Below are 19,051 nucleotides of genomic sequence, written 5' to 3' on the forward strand. Positions count from 1 at the left end.
CCGGGGTAATTATCGTGGCAGAGGTAATTATCAAAGCAACGGTTCCAGAAATAATAATCAAAGTTATAACAGAAATTATAATAGGGGACAAGGCCAAAATAGACGAAACTTGTGAGTTTAACCAAACTACTGATTTCAATGTATTCATATACAAGTATCTCCGTATATTTGATTATACGATTTTTCGAAGTTTGACCTATGCAGCTTTATTTTCTCATCTATTTGGGCCAGTCCATGTGGAAATTGTTCTTTATAGATTCTTGCTTAGACCTTGCCTAGGTCGTTAGCCCAACTCATGCAACATTTTCTCAGTGACTTTTTGTGCAGAAGATATTTCTTCAGAAGAATGTCTACTGAGGCTAGTACTATTGGTAGAACTAACAGTATTTTTTTAACACAATCGGACAGTTTGTTTTGAAAACATATATATGAATATATGTACATAAATGATATATGTTGGGTATTTGTAGAATCGCTTAATACGACTTGTTAATCCGACGTCAGTTTTGTCATTGATTTTTATCGAATTAAAATGAGCGTAGCTGTCCTTATGGACCACCATACCTTCCTAGGTCTGCTTGGACAGTTTCCTCTGGGCACAGGCGGGTTAGTTTGTTTCGTAGCCTTCTGTTGCGCTTGGCGAAAACCTTTACTTCTACGTCAAAATCCCTGCTCTACCTATTCGGGTTGTTTCTCTTCAACTGCATCTGCTGAGACCCATCGATTTTACATCTGTAAAAGTACATTGATCGTTTATACTCTAAGGTAGCACTTTATTTCGATACACAACACTGTCCTGTCTAACAGTAATATCTTAACAGCTGACTTTGCGCCTTGTGCAAGTTCTTGCATAACATAAAAACTTCTGATATTATCTTTAAAATGAAAGAAGGCTATCTAAGTACATACATATATGAACACATTTGGTGACGGATTTGTTTTTAAATAGTTAACGCTCTCTTTTAACATACAAGTTTGGATATTTCTTTTAGTCTTCTCTTGGGCCCTAACGTCTATCGAATCCGATTGCAACGCGTGGATTCCGTTTGTGAGTGTGATGTGTGGAACCTGTGGAGCCTGTGTCAATGCGTTGGATTCTATTCTAGTTGAAGACTGATGCTGTAACTGTAAACATTGGGATATTTTATTTCTTAGTCTGCTCGTGTGTGTGTGTGTGTGTGTGTATGTGTGTGCTTCTTTTTAGAGTCGCACAAAAAGCGCGCGTTTAATTAAACAAACATTGAAAACGGTTAATAGTTCGCTTTGATATGCACACACACACACGCGACACACACACACACACACACACACACACACACACACACACACACACACTGGAACACACATTTTATCAAAAGTTCAACGTAATGAAAACTGATCAAGGTTAAATGGCTCAAAACAACAACAAATATAAATAGAAGCAATAACCGAAAGCATAGACACAAAACAGACAGAGAAGATGCCAAAAGAAGAAAGCGCGTTTAATTAACCGGACGCAACACACACACACACACACACACACACACACATGGATGCAAACGCAATGTACAGTTAGCTAGTTAGCAAAGCGGCGTTGCCAGACCTGCTCGCCAATTGGCAAGCTGCTAAACTCAACGAAAGCACACACACACACATAGATGCAGCGTTGCCAGACTGGCCACCGTGGCACAGCGACTTGCAAATGCACTTCCCCACACACACACACACATTTACACAATGTATTTTCTTTTAAATTTACAAAAACGCAGAAACTAAAAAAAGTACAATTATCCGTTTTGTTTTTTAAATATATTAATTTATTTACTTTTTTTTTTTTTTTTTATAATTATAGTGCGTTTAACGCATGCCGTACACCAAAAGAAAAAAAAAAAAAAGCGTTTTGAAAACCAAGAACAAAAAAAATTATGGCAAAATTGTCTGAGAAAATGAATGTTTAATTAAACGTCAATTATAGATGTTTTAAGCAGATTGTATTATGATAGCTATTATGTAAGTATAGTACTTCCAAAGTGTTCAGGCCAAAAGTAATTTTTCCCTCTATTTAATCCCCGTTTGTTATGTAGCATATGTATGTCCTAAATTTGCATATAATGAAAGCAAACTATATATTAAACTATATTTAAGTGAATGTAATTTATTATTATTTTATTGAATTTTTTGTATACATTTTAAAGCAACCACAACGAATATGAAATTTCAACTGACTGAGGCAAAGGCAGCGAATACATTTTATATAAATGTTTATATTTTTTATAGAGTATTTAATTATAAGTAGCAGGCATACTATTTTTTGATACTACATACAAAAGCAGTCAACGTATAATTGTATATAACTATATTATATATGTATTTAAATATTGTAATTGAACAATTGAAATTGATGTATGACATTTCATAGCTATAGACTTTTACCACATCTAGTATACACTTTACTCGAATATACATATGTATATATCATATGGGTGTAACTGATCAACGAATATTGCCCAAGCTTACAATAATAGTATCTAATATTTAAGTGCATAGTTTGTTTGTATTTTTGACTCTTTTCATCCAAGTACTCAAGAAACAGCTCGAACAATTGAAATTTAAAAAGTCTGCAGTTCCTTTGGAAAATTTGTTTAGTCTGTAAGCGAAAAGTTGCGAAAAATTAACAAGATATAATGGCAAGTTAATTGCGATGTATGTACATATACATATGCGTATTCTTATTATTTTCTTCTTTTCTTTTCGAATATCTTTTATGATTATTTATGGAGCGTACCCAATCATTTTTCAAGGCGTGTGCGCTGTTTTTTTGTTTTGTTTTGTTTTTTCCAAATTTATTGCGCACAACATTTTTATAGATAAACAGGCGGAAAAATTGTCGGAAAAGGGGCAATTAAACGAAATCGAAAACTGAAAACTGAAAGCTCAGCAAACAATTTTTGTGCAGCTAGCATATATATTTTTAAATTATATAGCCGTATGTATGTGTATTATCTAGTATATCATATTTGTGCGTAAAAATGGCACAGGCAACTATATCATGTATTTATACTTTATTTATATGCTTAACATTACAAAACCATCCAACAAATAAAAACCCATATTCAAAAAATGACAATCAAGCAAAACGTTTTTTCTGTATTTCAACAATTTAGCCCAATTTGTTGTTATTTTGTGTGCCTCGAGCTGGAATTTGTCATCTTACGCTTAGCTTTTGTATGGAAATGAGCTGCAGGTGTGGCAATTATTGTGACGCAATTAACCTTTATGGCATGCCGAAGTGCGGCGAGTGCAAAAACCGGTTAAAAAGCGCTTCAAATGCTTCAACAACGGACATCATTTATATAAATAAAAATCAATGCACACATGCAAAACTGAATTCGTTTCGACAATAACTCCGAATACCCTTACCCGGCCAATTGATCGGGTTAACTTACACGATAACAGTTTTTACTTCTTTACGATCTAATAGTTCTTTGGTTTAGGGGCGGCAACTGTGCCAAGTTCCTTTATCATAGCAAATAGTTGAATCCTGGCAGGGAATATACTATACATCGACATCATTTTATATGGGATTGCAATCTTATAAACATTGAAAAGCCCAAGCTCAATAATCATATTTGACGATAAGTCGAGGTGAGTAAATCCCCCATTATACAATTTAGTAGTTTATGTATTGAGCATACGTCTTCTTCTTTTACAGAACCAAGTCCCAAAGCCATAGCTTCAAGGTAAGATTAACTTTTTCATATTAACATAGATTTGCAAATTGCAAGTTTTTTTAGCCCATTTGTTAATAGATAAATACTTTGGGACTTTCCAAAAAAAAAAAAGCTTGCTTCCAAACGTTACACAGAGTAGAGATACCTTTTAAAAATAGGGTATAGCTAGTAGCACAATGAGAGTTAAGTGTACTGTGGGAACAGCAAGTTCTTTATGAAGTAACCAGATAATATATAGCTGTTACTGTAAGGCTTAAACCTACGAAATCACCTCTTTCCAAACGTATGACATAAGTAGATGCCTATTAAAAGATTATAATGCGCAATAAGAGTCAGGCTATGCGAACAGAATCTGTGCAAAGTCTTACAAACATAGCTTCAAACTGTGACAAAAAGTCATTATTTATATTCCAGACAATTAAGAACTCGTAATTCGTAATTCTTAATTCTAAAATTATAAAGAAAGCTGTAGATCCCAAGTTGGGTATACTTATATAAAAACCGCCTAGCACGATAACAATACATATACATATATATATCTATATAAAAACCATCGGATGGAACACAACAAAATATATGTGTAAATATATATATTCATAAAAACCTTAAGGCTTCAAAAATGCCGTGATACAAAAAAAAAAGGGTATATGTATATCTAAATGGGAACAGTCTTTCAATTGGTCTGTGTTGTTTGTCGTGTATTTGTGTATCATATACGTATATACAATTAAAAAATTAATAATCATATGCAAAAGACACATTAAATGTAATGAAATGTATAGTAAAAACATGCACATCAACGTAAATACATTTATATCTATAGATATACACATATAGATAAAAAAAAAACCAACAATTACATATCAATAACAGGAAATGCATCTACATAGATCAGATCGTAATATACATATGTAAAATATACAACAAATAAGGCAAATTAAGGTAAAACAAGGCTCATAATTGCAGCTCGACTAAAGTATATAAATGTCCAGGGCCTCCGCTAGCTAGTCGACATGGTATTCGGTGCGATGCGGCGAGCCGCTGCGCTTCTCGGCCACAAACGGACCGGAGATGCCCGAAATGCTGGTGACACCGCGCTGGCCAGTGCTGCGGTAATAGATGAGCAAATATTGTTCGCCATGGCGCAGCTCGACATCGTCGGCAAAATCGAGACGCACCAGCTCCTCGTTGGCCTCCTGCTGGCGACGCAATCGCTGCCGATTGCGATGATGATGATGTCGACTGTGGCGATGAGGCGCCGGTTCTGGCGTCTCAAAGTAATCCCGCTCCTGGTTTGTGTCGGATGAGTTGGGCGATTCGGCCTGATTCACATACTCATAGGCCACATAGTCCGCCAGACTGGCATAGTCAATGCCATAGATGGCAATCCAATCGTTGGGTCCTTCCTCAAACTCCGGCTGCTTGCGATACTCCACGGTATTCTCATCGCCAATGCGCCAAGTCGACAGCGGCGTGAAGCTGATGCCCGGCGCACGATAATTGGGATAAAGCTTGAGCGTAAAATCGCTGGTAACCGGCTTGTGGTCGCTGATATTGTAGGCGGGATGCGATTTATAGGAGCACTGCTCAATGGACAGCGGCATGCCGGGCTGGCGATTGAGCGGCTGCACTGCGTACATGATGCGATCCGTCCAGGCAGGTCGCCGCTTCATGTCGTATTCGGAGGTGCCCTCCTTGAACTTGAACGTGGGCGGAAAGGCGGGCAGGCGCTCGTGCAGCACCTGAAACGCCTGCTGCGTATGCTCGCGCACCTGGTACAGCTGATCGCGCTGCAGCAGCGCCTCGTGCTTATGCTCATCGCTGAGTGCGTCGCGCACCTCCGTTGCGCTGTCGCTGCCCTCCAGCCGAAAGTTGAGATCACCAAACCAGAATACATAGTCATGATCGTAGATCTCGCGATAGCGTTTCACATGGTAATGATGATTCTCGATTATCTGCTTGTAATCCTCGATGCGTTCGTCCAGCTGATGATCGTGTGCGGCCAAATGGGAAACAACAAACGCCAGCCCGCAGCCGTATAGCGTGAAACGCACACTGACCGCCCCCTTGTTGCCCCAAATGCCACCGAAACCGGTGCGCGTGAATTCCGCCTCTATGTCCTTCAGATGCTCCACATGCGGCCGACGCACAAACATCGTCAGCAACAGGCCTTGCATTTGCTCCGTTTTGACGACCACATAGTTGTACTTGCGCAAGTGGCGCTTGGCCTTGTGCGTCCATGGATCCTCCTTGAACAGGCCGAGCACTTGATGCTGCGGCTGTGCGTTCACCTCCTGCAGTCCAATTGCATAGATATCGGGCAGTTCGCCAGCCGCATCCCCACTGTCATCGTCGGGCAGGCCCAGCAGCTGGCGCAGTTGGATGTTGTCCGGAAACCGACTGCCCACATTCCAGGTGACCACATAGACCCGATACGTTTCCAGTTGTTGGCGCACATTCGATTCGGCTTTGGGTGCGGCCGTTTCGGCAGCTTCTGTCTTGCTCATGCTATCACACACACACACACACACACACACGCACACACAGACATCACTATTAGCTTTTGATTCATGCGATTTTGGCCATATTGTTACTTACATTAACGAGTGCTTGTTGTTGTTGTTGTTGTTGGTGCTGCTAAAAATTTGGTGTCGCAAGTTGCTATCGCTGCGTTGCTTTTATTGTTGCAATTGTATTTTGATTGCCGTTAGCTGTTTTGCGATGAAGCGATGAAGTAATCAGCGTAACGAGGCTTAGAGCATAGTAAATAAAGCACAAGCAGCAGCAGAGCCCGTTTTTTGAAAAAGCAAGGCCAATTAAGTCATAAAAGCAGCTGTTCGCTGTGCATCTATCGTTATCGATACAACGATAGTATCGAAAGCGTGCGTGCCAGTGTTGCAAATTAGCTTTTTCAAATCAGATTTTAAAGCTATCTGCGAATTTTATTTTGAAATGAAATGTATTTGAATCACAGCGTCACAGCAACTCGGCAGACTCTACAAAAAAATGTTGGCAGTCCTGTTTGATTTAATACTGCGTTGCATGCATCATATGGTGCCGCACCTCCAACAAATTCAAATTTTGTACTAGCCTAGTTTAAGGAATTCTAAGAATACTCATAACAGAAGTTATGGTCAAATTTTCGGCAAAATACATGAGCTCCGGTATTACTTACTCTTTGAAAAAACTTGCATCAATCGCTTAAATGATTTTCATTGATTTCAAATGATTCATTGAGTTAGATTTTGTTCATTTAACATAGAAGTCTACGTCAAAGCTATCTTAAATTATATACTCGCTCACACGATTGAGTCATATCAAGCAAACGAATACACAGTAAGGGATCAAATTTGATTCTGGTATGTAAATGTACATAACTGAATCTAAAATTGCAATTTTTGCTATTTTTGCGTATTTTAGTTATTTTAGCTATTTTTATAGCTTTTAACAGCTTTTAACAATCATCGTCAGTTTGCAGCACTAGTGCGCTGCCAGAGTTTGTACAGCGATATGCAACACTGTGCTTAGCTTTGGGTTTGTTTTTGTTATTGTGACACACATACTTTTTGTTTTATTGATGCACAATTGATAAGCGCTCATAAAAGTAAAAAAAATACATACATATATATACGCTATATCAGTTACAAACATACAAATCAATTCTGCAATGTACAGACGATCGGGGCGTGCTTTTAATTGAATAAAAGCCGCCGATACACGGCGTCTACGGCCACGGAATAAAAGGCGAGCGCACAACATAACTAAAACTAATTTTGGTTCAGATTTTTGTTTTTTTTTTTTTCTTCACACTTTGACGTCGTTGGCAACCGTTGCTGCTGCTGATGCTGATGCTGTTGTTGTCGGTGTTATGTAAAAATATATGAGAGCCAAATGTGCGCACAGCATCCTTGAAAGTTGAAACGTGTAGCAGAGCAGCTTCTGCAGTGCTTCGCAAGTCACGCGATCTTTGCGCTTTAAATTGTTGACTTTAACAACGCCGGCAGCAGCAGAGGCAGCAGCCACGGTCGCAGCAGCGCAGCCCACACATTGATTGGCTTGCCACCAAAAAAAAAAACGCGCCATTGTTTGTGTGTATGTGCTTGGTGTCGTATCATGCTGTTGAATAATAATAAAATTGAATTTGTTAATAACTAAATCCAATTGCAGGTTAACCATGCCTGCGCCCCAGGTAATCGCAGCCGCGGCCGCTGCCATAACCACAGCAAGTGTGCCCAGCAGCGATGCCAGCGCCAACGCAGCAACCGCAGCGACCAATGCAACAGTTTCAACAGCGGCCAACAGCAGCGGCAGCGGCAGCAGCAGCGGCGCTGTCAATAGCGGACGCCATCAGCTGCGACCAGTTAAATACGATTATGCGGATTCATTTGCCTGCACCTATATCGTTTCGGTTGTGGCCGCCTCCATAGCCGAGCTGGTCACATATCCGCTGGATCTCACAAAGACCCGTTTGCAAATCCAGGGCGAGGCGGCCAGTGTGGCCACCGTTGCAACCAGCAGCAGCGCCAAGGCAAATGTGAGTAGTCTGGGCTGTTATTTTGATATTTGTCTTTTTGGCATTTTTTTGGTATTTTGGTGTTAACCGTTTGTTGTTGTGTTGGTCTCATGCATGCTAGCTTTGATCCCGGCTTTGCTAATAACGATACCCTCGCAGGCGGCTACCGATAAGCGACCGATACCAAAACCCAGCTTATAACTGGGCACACAGCACTTGACCAGATCCGAACGTCTGCTTTACAGTGTTGACAAACGATTCCAACTTTGTTTAACTTTCTGCAGCTTTGGGTTTAATCTTATGACGTACATATGTCGATACTCTTATCAAGATTACAAATATTTCCTTTGGCAATACGCTGAAAGGGTATTTGGGCGCTTCGGTATGCCGAAGTTAACTTTAGCTTTTTTTTTTTTTGGCAATAACAAACAACACGGCACTCTTTTGGTCAGTCATATGCATTATCAGCGTGCTGCTGATAAGCTCTAGCTGGTGCTGTTATTTATTTTTATTCTTGGGGTGTGTCCATCTGAGCGAATGCAGATAAATGTAGACATGGAGATTGAGATCAGGTGACTGTGTTTCATGCTGTTGTTGTATTTAGTAGCCAAACGCCACCCACCTATCTCACTAGCTTAATGTGTCTTACACCCCCCCCCCCACTCCACCCCTCTCCATCCCCTTACCACCCGACAAGTATCCATAATTCCATTTCTCTGTGCGTGTGTTAAATGTGAACTATACAAAAAAAAAAACCATTTTATTTCCATGCTCTATATACATAGTCCACATATTATGTATGTACATGTGTATAGATAGGTATAAATACGTTCTTTAATGAGCTGCATATTATGTAACTGAAAAACCCCCCATTACCAGATGCAATATCGCGGCATGGTCGCCACCGCCTTTGGCATTGTACGCGAGGAGGGCGCCGTCAAATTGTGGCAGGGCGTGACGCCGGCGCTCTACAGACACGTCGTCTATAGGTGGGCAATCCAATCAACAAGCAAACAAGTACAAAACACATATGCAGGCACATAATCTGTGCCTCTTTAAGTAGACGCCTAGTGTAGCAATACTGGACTGCGATTGCCAATCCAAAATTGCCCATTTGCCAGCCAGCCAGCCGAACTAATCTCGTATCCTCCTTGACAGCGGCGTGCGCATCTGTAGCTATGATCTGATGCGCAAGGAGTTCACCAAGAACGGCAGCCAGGCGCTGCCCGTGTGGAAGTCGGCGCTGTGCGGTGTCACCGCCGGTGCCGTTGCTCAATGGCTGGCCTCGCCCGCGGATCTGGTCAAGGTTCAAATACAAATGGAGGGACGGCGGCGTCTGATGGGCGAGGCGCCGCGTGTGCACAGTGCGGCGCATGCATTCCGCATGATTGTGCAACGCGGCGGCGTCAAGGGCCTCTGGAAGGGCAGCATACCGAATGTGCAGCGTGCGGCACTGGTCAATTTGGGTGATCTGACCACATATGACACCATCAAGCATCTGATTATGCGTCGCCTGCAAATGCCCGATTGCCACACGGTGCATGTCCTGGCATCCATATGCGCCGGATTCGTGGCGGCCATCATGGGCACACCGGCAGATGTGGTCAAGACGCGCATCATGAATCAGCCCACCGACGAGCTGGGCCGGTAAGCACACAACTTGTTCTCTCTCTCTCTCTTGTCCTCTCACAGGCCAATTCTAAACCGATTTCAATACCATTTCCAGTGGTTTACTCTATCGCGGCTCTTTGGATTGCTTGCGCCAGACTGTGGCCAAGGAGGGTTTCGTCGCGCTCTACAAGGGCTTTCTGCCCTGCTGGATACGCATGGCTCCTTGGTCGCTCACCTTTTGGCTATCCTTTGAACAAATACGCAAAATGATTGGCGCCTCCAGTTACTGAGTGTTTAGCTGTTAAGTCACACCCTAAGTGTTTGGGAATGAATGAGAATCAAAATGAAAATGCAATCGATATTTAAAAATCAACAAAACTATGTTAATTCTACATTATTTGTGTTTGTTGCTTTGTGCGGCAAAGTGAACAAGTGCTATTATAATGGTACAAATACTCTCAAGACTGTTTTTATCTATGCTTAAATCTGATTCTTATGGAACATCTAAAACTTCCACTTGATTCGTCCTTCGTCCCATTCAAAACTAATAGAGTCTGGGTGCAGACAACAAGCACAGATGATTTATAATAGTCGAAACCTATACAAAATTCGAAAAATCAAAATAGAACTTGCAATCATGTTGAAAATTATAATCAATAGTCTGTAAGAAATCAATATGAAAATCTAGACGAATATATATTTTCTGGTTTTAAGCAAAGTTTTTTTTTTTTATTTTGAAAAAGGTATTGCTATTTTTATTTTTTGTGAGAATATATATATATAAACTGATATTTTTCAATGCTCGAATAAGCCTTTACTAAAGTGTACTAAGCTCGTATATTACATTTTATTATTGCCCTGTTTTAAACAGGCTTTTTAAGGCATAAACTTTCTAAAAGTGTAAGATGTACATTGTTACATAAATTGAAATGAACGCGAATCCTCATATTTTTACGAAATTTAATCGGCAAAAGCTAATCTTGTATTTAATATGTGTATCAGAAATAAAGTAAATCTCCATGTACGAAATTATTTAACTGCTTTAAAATGATTTAACGAACTTGAAATTTAGTTAACGAGTATTTTTTGAAAATTATCGATACCACCAAATACAACACGTCAACTTGTGTAGGTGGTAAGTCACCTTGGTATTTTTGTGTCGCAACGAAACTGGTCACACCTGAAATTTAAATGATCGATATCAAGTATTTTGTGATAGTCATCGATACCACCAAACACAACTCGTCAATTTGCGTAGGTGGCGAGTCGCCGTGGTATTTTTGTGTCACAAGAAGCTGGTCACACTGCCCAACACAACCAGCATTTCATGTAGTGTATATAAGAGGTGCAAAGGCGATAGACAAACTTTATTATACACTCCAAAATGTTATTCAAATCAATTATACCACTGGCCATCTGTGCGCTCAGCATAAAACCATTTCTGGCAGCCGCTGCGACCGACGAACAGCCAAAGCCAGCCGATGAGAAGCAATTTGCAGTCGAGCTCAATCCGGAAACATTTGACGAGGCCATCGAAGCCGGCAATGTCTTTGTGAAGTTTTTTGCGCCATGGTAAGCGAAATTGCCGAAAGGCATTATTGAGTACAATATTGGGAAATTTGGCTGTTTGATTTAAATGCGGTTAAGCAAACGTTTAAACAATGAGTTGGAGTTTTAGTTGGCTAAACACACACACGCAGACGCACACGCATGCAGACATAGCCACGCAATCTTTAAAAACATCTGTTCATACATATGTACCAACATATGTTCATGCATGTGTGCATACATTCTATGTGTTCCGACTTTAGTGTGCAAACATATTAAAAAATAGAAACACTCATTTCCTTGTTGTTGACACAGCCATAAGAAGCTGAAGTAGAGATGGGTGCGTGTCGCATTTTTTATCAGAGTGGCCAATTGCCGTTTCAAAGCGGCCGAAACCAATGTAAAAAAGAGCTGAATTTGCTTTCCAAGCACGAGTTGGTAATAAATATTGCCAAAAAATGCTAAATCAGTTGAAAATTCCAACTGTTGCCGACCTCTTAAAACTGTTGCCGACCTAGATTAGCTAGAAAATGGCTGACTTGGCCACACTGACTACAATTCAAAAACGCGCACTGTTCAAAATTGTGACCATCAGCAGGACACAAAAAATACTAAAGCACATAAAATCCAGAACGAGCAAAATCCAAATACCATAAATGTATATAAATACTTTAATATGTTTATATATATATTATATGTTATATTTATATATCTATGTATATATGTCATATTTTAACTAAAAAAAAAAAAAAATTTAAGCAGTAGGCGTTTTGCTAAGTCGTGTCACGAAAGAAAGTACGACACGCGCCCAGCTCTAAAGCACATATTCTACAATATTTCGGCAGCGGCAACTATTTTGGCTGCTGAAATATAAGAATTATTGTTGTTTTTTTTTTTATATTTTAAACACGTATCTTGATAAGGGCGGTCAAAGGGGCTTTGTTATTTGTTGTTGTTGAGAAAAGTCGAAGAAGTGCCCCATTGATTGACATATACTAAGCGCACACACGCACGTACGACTTGTAATTATACACTCATAGTTAGTTAGGCGCTGGCCGGTTATCAGCTTTTACATATATAGCAGCCATATATCATGCACTCTTTTCTATTCAATAACTCGAACAGCCCGACCTCCCCTGCCCTGCCCCGCCCTGCCCTGCCCATGCCCCTAATCCTCAGACAATGCCCATTGAGTCTTGATACTCAGAATCATTTTTTTGAAGAGCTCGCATATACGCAGTCCACAATTCTTATCAACAGCTCTGCCACAGCTAACTTTAGCGTTGATGAAACTAATTTAATGCTGGATTTCAATGCAAGAGAATCAATCATTATATATATATGTACATATATCATATTATATATCTGGTTCTCGCTCATTTTTGTACTCTCCTTTAATCGTTTTCAAAAAGTTTAAATTAAGTAAAATACAAATGCATTTTATCAGACAATAAAAATAAGAACTGAAACAACAGCAATTTGTCTAGAAAAGATCTTTAACCAGGCTTGGACCGCTCTTGAACTGGTTAAGCCATTTAATGCAAATCCCTCCTAATGCATATGCTCCAATCCGTTGTTCTGGTGTCATCGGCAGGTGCGGCCATTGCAAGCGCCTGCATCCGTTGTGGGAGCAGCTGGCTGAAATAATGAACATAGATGAGCCGAAGGTGACCATTGCCAAGGTGGACTGCACCAAGCATCAGACGCTCTGCGCCGATCACCAGGTGACTGGCTATCCCACGCTGCGACTCTTCAAGCAGGGCGAAAAGGAGTCGATCAAGTTTAAGGGTACACGCGACTTGCCGGCCATCACCGATTTCATCAATCAGGAGCTGAACACGCCCGCCGTGGAGGATTTGAGTGAGCAGCAGCATCTGGATGGCAGCGGAATGAATCCCAACGTGGGCAAGGTCGTTGATCTGACGGAGGAGACGTTCGCCAAGCATGTGTCCAGCGGCAATCACTTTGTCAAATTCTTTGCACCCTGGTGCAGCCATTGTCAGGTAATTAAATTCTTAAATTTACCATCTGTTTGAACACAAATTGATTGCTTAAATCTAACATAGCGTCTGGCACCCACTTGGGAGGAGCTGGCCAAGGAGCTGATCAAGGAGCCGGAGGCAACGATTTCGAAAATCGATTGCACACAATATCGCAGCATATGCCAGGACTTTGAGGTCAAGGGCTATCCCACACTGCTCTGGATAGAGGATGGCAAAAAGATTGAGAAATATGCGGGTGCACGCGACCTATCCACATTGAAAACCTATGTGGTAAAGATGATCGGTGCCCCAAGCGCCACTCACGATCTGGACGATGTGGCAAAAGACGCATCGGAGGAGGCTAAAAAGCAAATTGTGCTGCAGCTGAACGGCAGCGAGGATTTCGAGAAGGCCACCGGCGATGGCATTGCCTTTGTGAAATTCTATGCACCCTGGTGTGGACATTGCCAGAAGCTGCAGCCCACCTGGGAACAGCTGGCAACAGAGACGCAGACCGCCGACTTGGGCATTGTGTTTGCCAAGGTCGACTGCACATCGCCGGAGAACAAACAGATCTGCATAGACCAACAGGTCGAGGGCTATCCGACGCTCTTCCTCTACAAGAATGGCCAGCGCCAGAAGGAGTACGAAGGCAGTCGCTCACTGCCAGAGCTGCAGGCGTACGTCAGGAAATTCATCGGTCACGATGAGCTCTGAGCTGTGCGCATACATCAAATGATGAACCGAAACACACACCAATACGAATGTCATCGCCAAAGTAAACTAATTTCTGCATGTTCGAACCAGCTATTGCAGCCTCTATGAGGGCATTGATAGGTTGATAGTCGTGCCATTTTGGACCGAGTAGTCATCCATTTGGACAAAACAAAAAACAAAAAAAAAACAAAACAAAACAAAAATTTAAATAATAAGTCGAAACAAAACAATCAAATGTACACTGAAAATGTGAAACAGTTTTTTGATTGTTCCTTGTGTTGTCCATTAGCTTCTTTTTCTTTTCATTCAGTTCAGTTTTGTTTTCACATGTGCCAATTATCAAAAAAAAAATATTATTTTTCTTCAATTTTGATATTAAATCTGAATCTTGAATGAAGTATATATCAAAACTTTTTAGAAAAACAGAAAGTATATAAACATATTAGTACTGATATCTGGCATATTTGATCTCAACTTAAGACTTTTAAATTGGTTTTCGTTTTTGTTTTTGAAAAAATATTTTGAATTAATGTCTTATAGAAACCAATAAACACAAATTTGGAAGTTGTATTTGTTTTAATGCTTTTTGAAATGGATTAGATAAGGTAGGAAGATGGGAACTCCTACTGCAAATACCAAAAATACGATATAATTATAAACTGTCAAATCAGCTAATTAATGGCACGTAACTATTTTCTACAAATAGCCAAAAAAAAAAAAAAGCTTGCGCCAGTGTATATTTATAATATTGTTATTTTGCAAATATCAATCAAAAAATATTTGAAAATTTGCGGTTTTTGTATAAAATACTGTTTTTTGTTTTTTTTTTTTTTTTTTTTTTTAGTAATGCGAATTGTGCCTTGCGTTTTGGGTTTTATAGGCAACACGGCAAACGGTCACACAGTAACAAAAACGCAATTTGTTGTTTTTCGTTCGGAAGAAATTGATGTTAACCTATTGGGCATGTCCTCAACGATTTTTGCACGGGTAATGCTGTAGGCATCATCAAATCAATTGATTTGAATTAGGAGCGTCTGCCAGGTGTTACACAAAGCTACAGCAACGCACACCGATACAACGTTTTTTATGAACGCAAACATCAACGGAGGAGCTGGTGGTGGCGGTGCCGCTGGTGGTGGCGGTGGTGCCGCTGGTGGTAGTGGTGGTGGTGCCGCTGGTGGTGGTGTTGGTGCAGCTGCAGCTGGTGCTGGCGCTGGCGCTAGTCCTGCGGCCGCTGGCGGCGGTGCATCAGGTGAGCCTGGCGCTGCAGGCAATGCGAGCGCTTCAGCAGCCACAAATGGCACCGAGGGTAGCACAAATCTGAACGAAGATCAGGATGCCAAGCGGCGCAAGTGTTTGGAAACAGACGAAACACAGGATGGCGCTAGCACCGTGAGTATGCATTTACACAGAATCCACTTGAACAGCGCACCTTACCAAAAGGCCCATTAAACTCTGATACTCATCTGTGTGTGTGTGTGTGTGCGTGTGTGTGTGTGCGTGTATGTGTAGATGATTGATGCGAACAGCGTGCTGAACAAGATTGCCCATCTGTATGCAGAGCAGCTGATGTCGGACATTGTGCTGCTGGTGGATGGCAAGGAGTATCCGGCACACCGTGTCATACTCTGCGCCAGCAGCGATGTCTTTCAAGTGATGCTCATGAATCCGGAGTGGAACGAGTGCAGCAAGCATGTGATTGAGCTGCACGAGGAGGCCTGCTGCTCGTTGGTATTTCCACAGTTTATCAAGTACTTGTATGTGGGCCATATCGAGGTGACGCTCCAGACGGTAATGCCCATGCTGGCGCTATCCGACAAGTACAATGTGCGGGATCTCATCGAGCTGTGCGTGGGCTATATGACGAAGCATGTGGCCAAGTCGGCGACCAGTGGCTATTTGGTCTCCTGGCTGCAATACACACTATCGTTTTCGCCCACGCATAATGATCTCACCGAGACGCTGAAGCGTTTCCTCAAATGGAATCTGGAGATGGTGGCCGAGTCCAAGGACTTTGTGGACATGGATCCGGCTATATTGCAGCTGCTGTTGCAGCAGAACGACATTGTTGTCACCAGCGAGTACAAATTGTTTACCATACTGCAGACATGGCTGCTCCACCGGCGCGAGCTAATCGAGTCCACCGCCGACATTAGCGTCGACAAAAAGGCGTCCAGCTTCGTTGAGCTGATCGAGCAGACAGTCATGCACATACGCTTTGGCATGATGACGCCGCGTGAGCTGGCGCATCTACTAGTCGTCCCATTGATCGAGTACCATAAGGAGTTTCTTGTGGAGCGCATTGCCATCGGCATGAGCTATCAGTCGGGCCAGGAGGATCGCGTACGCGAAGTCCGGAGCACAGAGTGCGGCGAACTGCAGTTCACACCGCGGCTCTACTGGAACGACACTTGGAGCGTCGGCATCGATGTGCACAATTTTGACAACATCGAGGACTACAAGAACTATGTCACCTGCTTCTTTTCGCAACGCCACATCGCCGAGACTGAAGACGGTGAGTACCATTCATTCATGTCTAAGTATCTGAAATGATGGCCAAAAAATACGGGAGAGTGGATGCCTTTATTCTCCGCATAAAAGTTGTCCCGTACATCACAATGTAGCCATTTCCTGCTATACCTTTGTATTTTTGATATATGTTCTCTTCTTTCTAAATCGTGTGATATTAATGTTTAGATCCCTGCATGACTTGGGAGATTGAGTTCTTTCCGCGCGGCGTTAAGTACAATAGGGCCAAAATGGTCTGTGGCGAGGATGTGCCCGGCTGTTCATTGAACACGGTGCGACTCCGCGTCACATGCAAGCACCAGAACATTGGCGAGGAACGATTTAAGGTGCGTATACCCTGTAAATATGGAATGTAGCCGGCCTGCTAATGCAATGTATTAACCGACAGATTGCCGTGCTCATCGTTGGCGTGCAGAACAAGATATCGCATATACGCACCGTTGTGGAGCGTACCGAATACTTTTCGGAGATAGCACGTGTCATCAATTTGGATAATCTGCTACCGTACGAGGAGCTGGAGCAGACATCACCCTATTTGAGCCCCCATCTGACGGGCAATCAGCGCAATACGCTCTCCCTGCACGTTGTAATTACCCCCATGGGTCCGTACACCTGTCGCGACACGCCTCCATTTCAATTTTGAATTGATCAAACCTAAGCACATGCCCATCTTCCTAAACACACACACAATGCACACACATACTTCAATATATATATATATATATATAGATAAATTGAGTTGTGTGCGTGTTTATTGTGTGTGTCTCGGAATATGTGTTTGGATTTATGTTAGATCTGTATCGACAGATGTGCGCATATATATATATATATACTTATATATATATAAATAAATATATATATTATCTATATACATATTTATATATATAGAGAACGCGAAGACATTAGTTTCTAGAGCCCGCTCAGCCCCTATATTATCCTAGTCGTTTGGAGCGTTGGCTCTTTGACATGCTCCAACGTGCTCGAATTGTGTGCATAAACCTAGCTTTTTCTTCCATACAACTATGAAAATCCATTGTGTTAACGAAAACATCTGAAACGCAGATCCGCAAGGTTAGCGCATCAGTTTTTCTGCTGTACAAGTCCCAGCTTAAGCATTATATATTTTTTAAGTACCGCTCTATGGCTTTGTATTTCTGCAATATATTCTGATTTTATTATAATTTTTTTTATATTTTTTTTTTGATTAATTAATATGTGTTCTAGTTTTTGTTTTTTTTTTTTGGTTTGACTTACAACTTAAGCAAAGGGTTTAGCGAAAAGGCCATTTACTTGATAATATATTTGTAGTTGCCTTTGAAGAGCATGTTTACTGGTCGCAATGCCAATAAACATTGCAATTAACTAGACTATGGAAAGGACATTTTTCTAATAAACGTTGATTTGTATAGACGGATTCCGAGTTTCAACTTTTAAAAGTTATTTTTTGTATACAAATACTTGTTAAGACCATTTTCCTATGTTAGATTCAAAGTTAAACTTTCTAGTTTTAAGCATCTTAACCGACAGTTTTTCCAGCTGATAAATGTTCACACGTAATGTCAATGTATAACGGCCCGGCGTTGCCACTTTTGCGCATTTTGCTGCCAAGAGGATAAATTCAGTAACATGAGAGAACGAAGCTTAATAGTTTTACAGCTTCCAAGCAAATACAATTATTTTCTTTAAGTACTATCCATTCAAGATAATGCCGAACTATGTAAGGCTGTTACCAACTTATGTGGCTATTACCCTGGCATTAGATAATAGTGCAAATATATATGTGTATGTGTTTATATAGGTGTATATATGTATATGTATTCCTAAGGCTTAAGCTTAACTATTTTACCTACTCTGGTTGTAGTGTAAATATCATGTATGAACTTTTAATAACTACTTGGGTTTTGTTATAACATTATAAAGACAGCTTCATAAACCGAAAGCTATATAAATCCTGACATATATATAAATAGGTATTGCGTCAAAGTGCCCATAGATAAGAAGAGCAAGGTACAAAATAGAGAGCGAAAGAGAGAGGGAGTGAGCGTGTAAAGAACGAGAGAGAGGGAGAGAGAGAGAGTGAGAGAGAGAAGGTTTGACAGAGATTGAGATAGATGTGTATAGAGAGAAAACTATTTACCCATAAAATCAAAAGTTTTTACTATATTATATAGGTACATACATGAGCCATTTCATTTTAAAGCAATATTCTCAACTTTCTTGTTTGTCAATTCAATTCTGAGAAAGAATTCTGTCAATTTCTGAATACGCTCATAGTCTAGTTTTTGTACCAGTTAATGCGGCTTGCTCCATGCCTGGAAATCGAAACAAAAAGAAACCAAAGCTGTATATATATATATATATATATATATGTATATATATATGCAATCTATTAGTAACTGTGCTATCGTAATAATCATATGTTATAATAATCACATATTTTA

The 19,051-nt window shown here is 40.9% G+C and overlaps 4 protein-coding genes across 5 annotated transcripts; 3 read left to right on the forward strand and 1 right to left on the reverse strand.

The window, feature by feature from the left end:
• Nucleotides 1-4,508: 4,508 nt before the first annotated feature.
• Nucleotides 4,509-6,537, reverse strand: LOC135434436 (inositol polyphosphate 5-phosphatase K). The gene is made up of 2 exons (XM_064691031.1): nt 6,309-6,537; nt 4,509-6,218 (listed from the first exon to the last, which is right to left on the reverse strand). The coding sequence occupies exon 2, from the start codon at nt 6,215-6,217 to the stop codon at nt 4,715-4,717; it is 1,503 nt and encodes a 500-aa protein (XP_064547101.1). The 5' UTR covers nt 6,218; nt 6,309-6,537; the 3' UTR covers nt 4,509-4,714.
• Nucleotides 6,538-7,212: 675 nt separating this feature from the next.
• On the forward strand, nt 7,213-10,296 carry Ucp4A (Uncoupling protein 4A). 2 transcript variants are annotated; one of them, XM_064691033.1, is made up of 5 exons: nt 7,213-7,244; nt 7,878-8,244; nt 9,103-9,212; nt 9,382-9,870; nt 9,950-10,296. In XM_064691033.1, exons 2-5 carry the CDS (start codon nt 7,885-7,887, stop codon nt 10,122-10,124), a joined length of 1,134 nt encoding a protein of 377 aa, XP_064547103.1. In that variant the 5' UTR covers nt 7,213-7,244; nt 7,878-7,884; the 3' UTR covers nt 10,125-10,296. The 2 variants fall into 2 exon arrangements, with proteins under 2 accessions (XP_064547103.1, XP_064547102.1); XM_064691032.1 differs by lacking the exon at nt 7,213-7,244 and adding an exon at nt 7,269-7,454.
• An 837-nt stretch (nt 10,297-11,133) lies between these two features.
• Nucleotides 11,134-14,316, forward strand: prtp (pretaporter). Its single transcript, XM_064691029.1, has 3 exons — nt 11,134-11,406; nt 12,977-13,385; nt 13,449-14,316. Exons 1-3 carry the CDS (start codon nt 11,219-11,221, stop codon nt 14,079-14,081), a joined length of 1,230 nt encoding a protein of 409 aa, XP_064547099.1. The 5' UTR covers nt 11,134-11,218; the 3' UTR covers nt 14,082-14,316.
• A 664-nt stretch (nt 14,317-14,980) lies between these two features.
• Tango10 (transport and golgi organization 10) lies at nt 14,981-17,789 on the forward strand. The gene is made up of 4 exons (XM_064691028.1): nt 14,981-15,473; nt 15,594-16,596; nt 16,779-16,936; nt 16,999-17,789. Exons 1-4 carry the CDS (start codon nt 15,168-15,170, stop codon nt 17,251-17,253), a joined length of 1,722 nt encoding a protein of 573 aa, XP_064547098.1. The 5' UTR covers nt 14,981-15,167; the 3' UTR covers nt 17,254-17,789.
• The last annotated feature ends 1,262 nt before the right edge of the window (nt 17,790-19,051 follow it).

This window comes from Drosophila montana, unplaced genomic scaffold (assembly GCF_035044405.1).
Source record: "Drosophila montana isolate Dmon_TW-CO22-7 unplaced genomic scaffold, ASM3504440v1 contig_3325_1, whole genome shotgun sequence".
NCBI classification, from domain to species: Eukaryota; Metazoa; Arthropoda; class Insecta; order Diptera; family Drosophilidae; genus Drosophila; species Drosophila montana.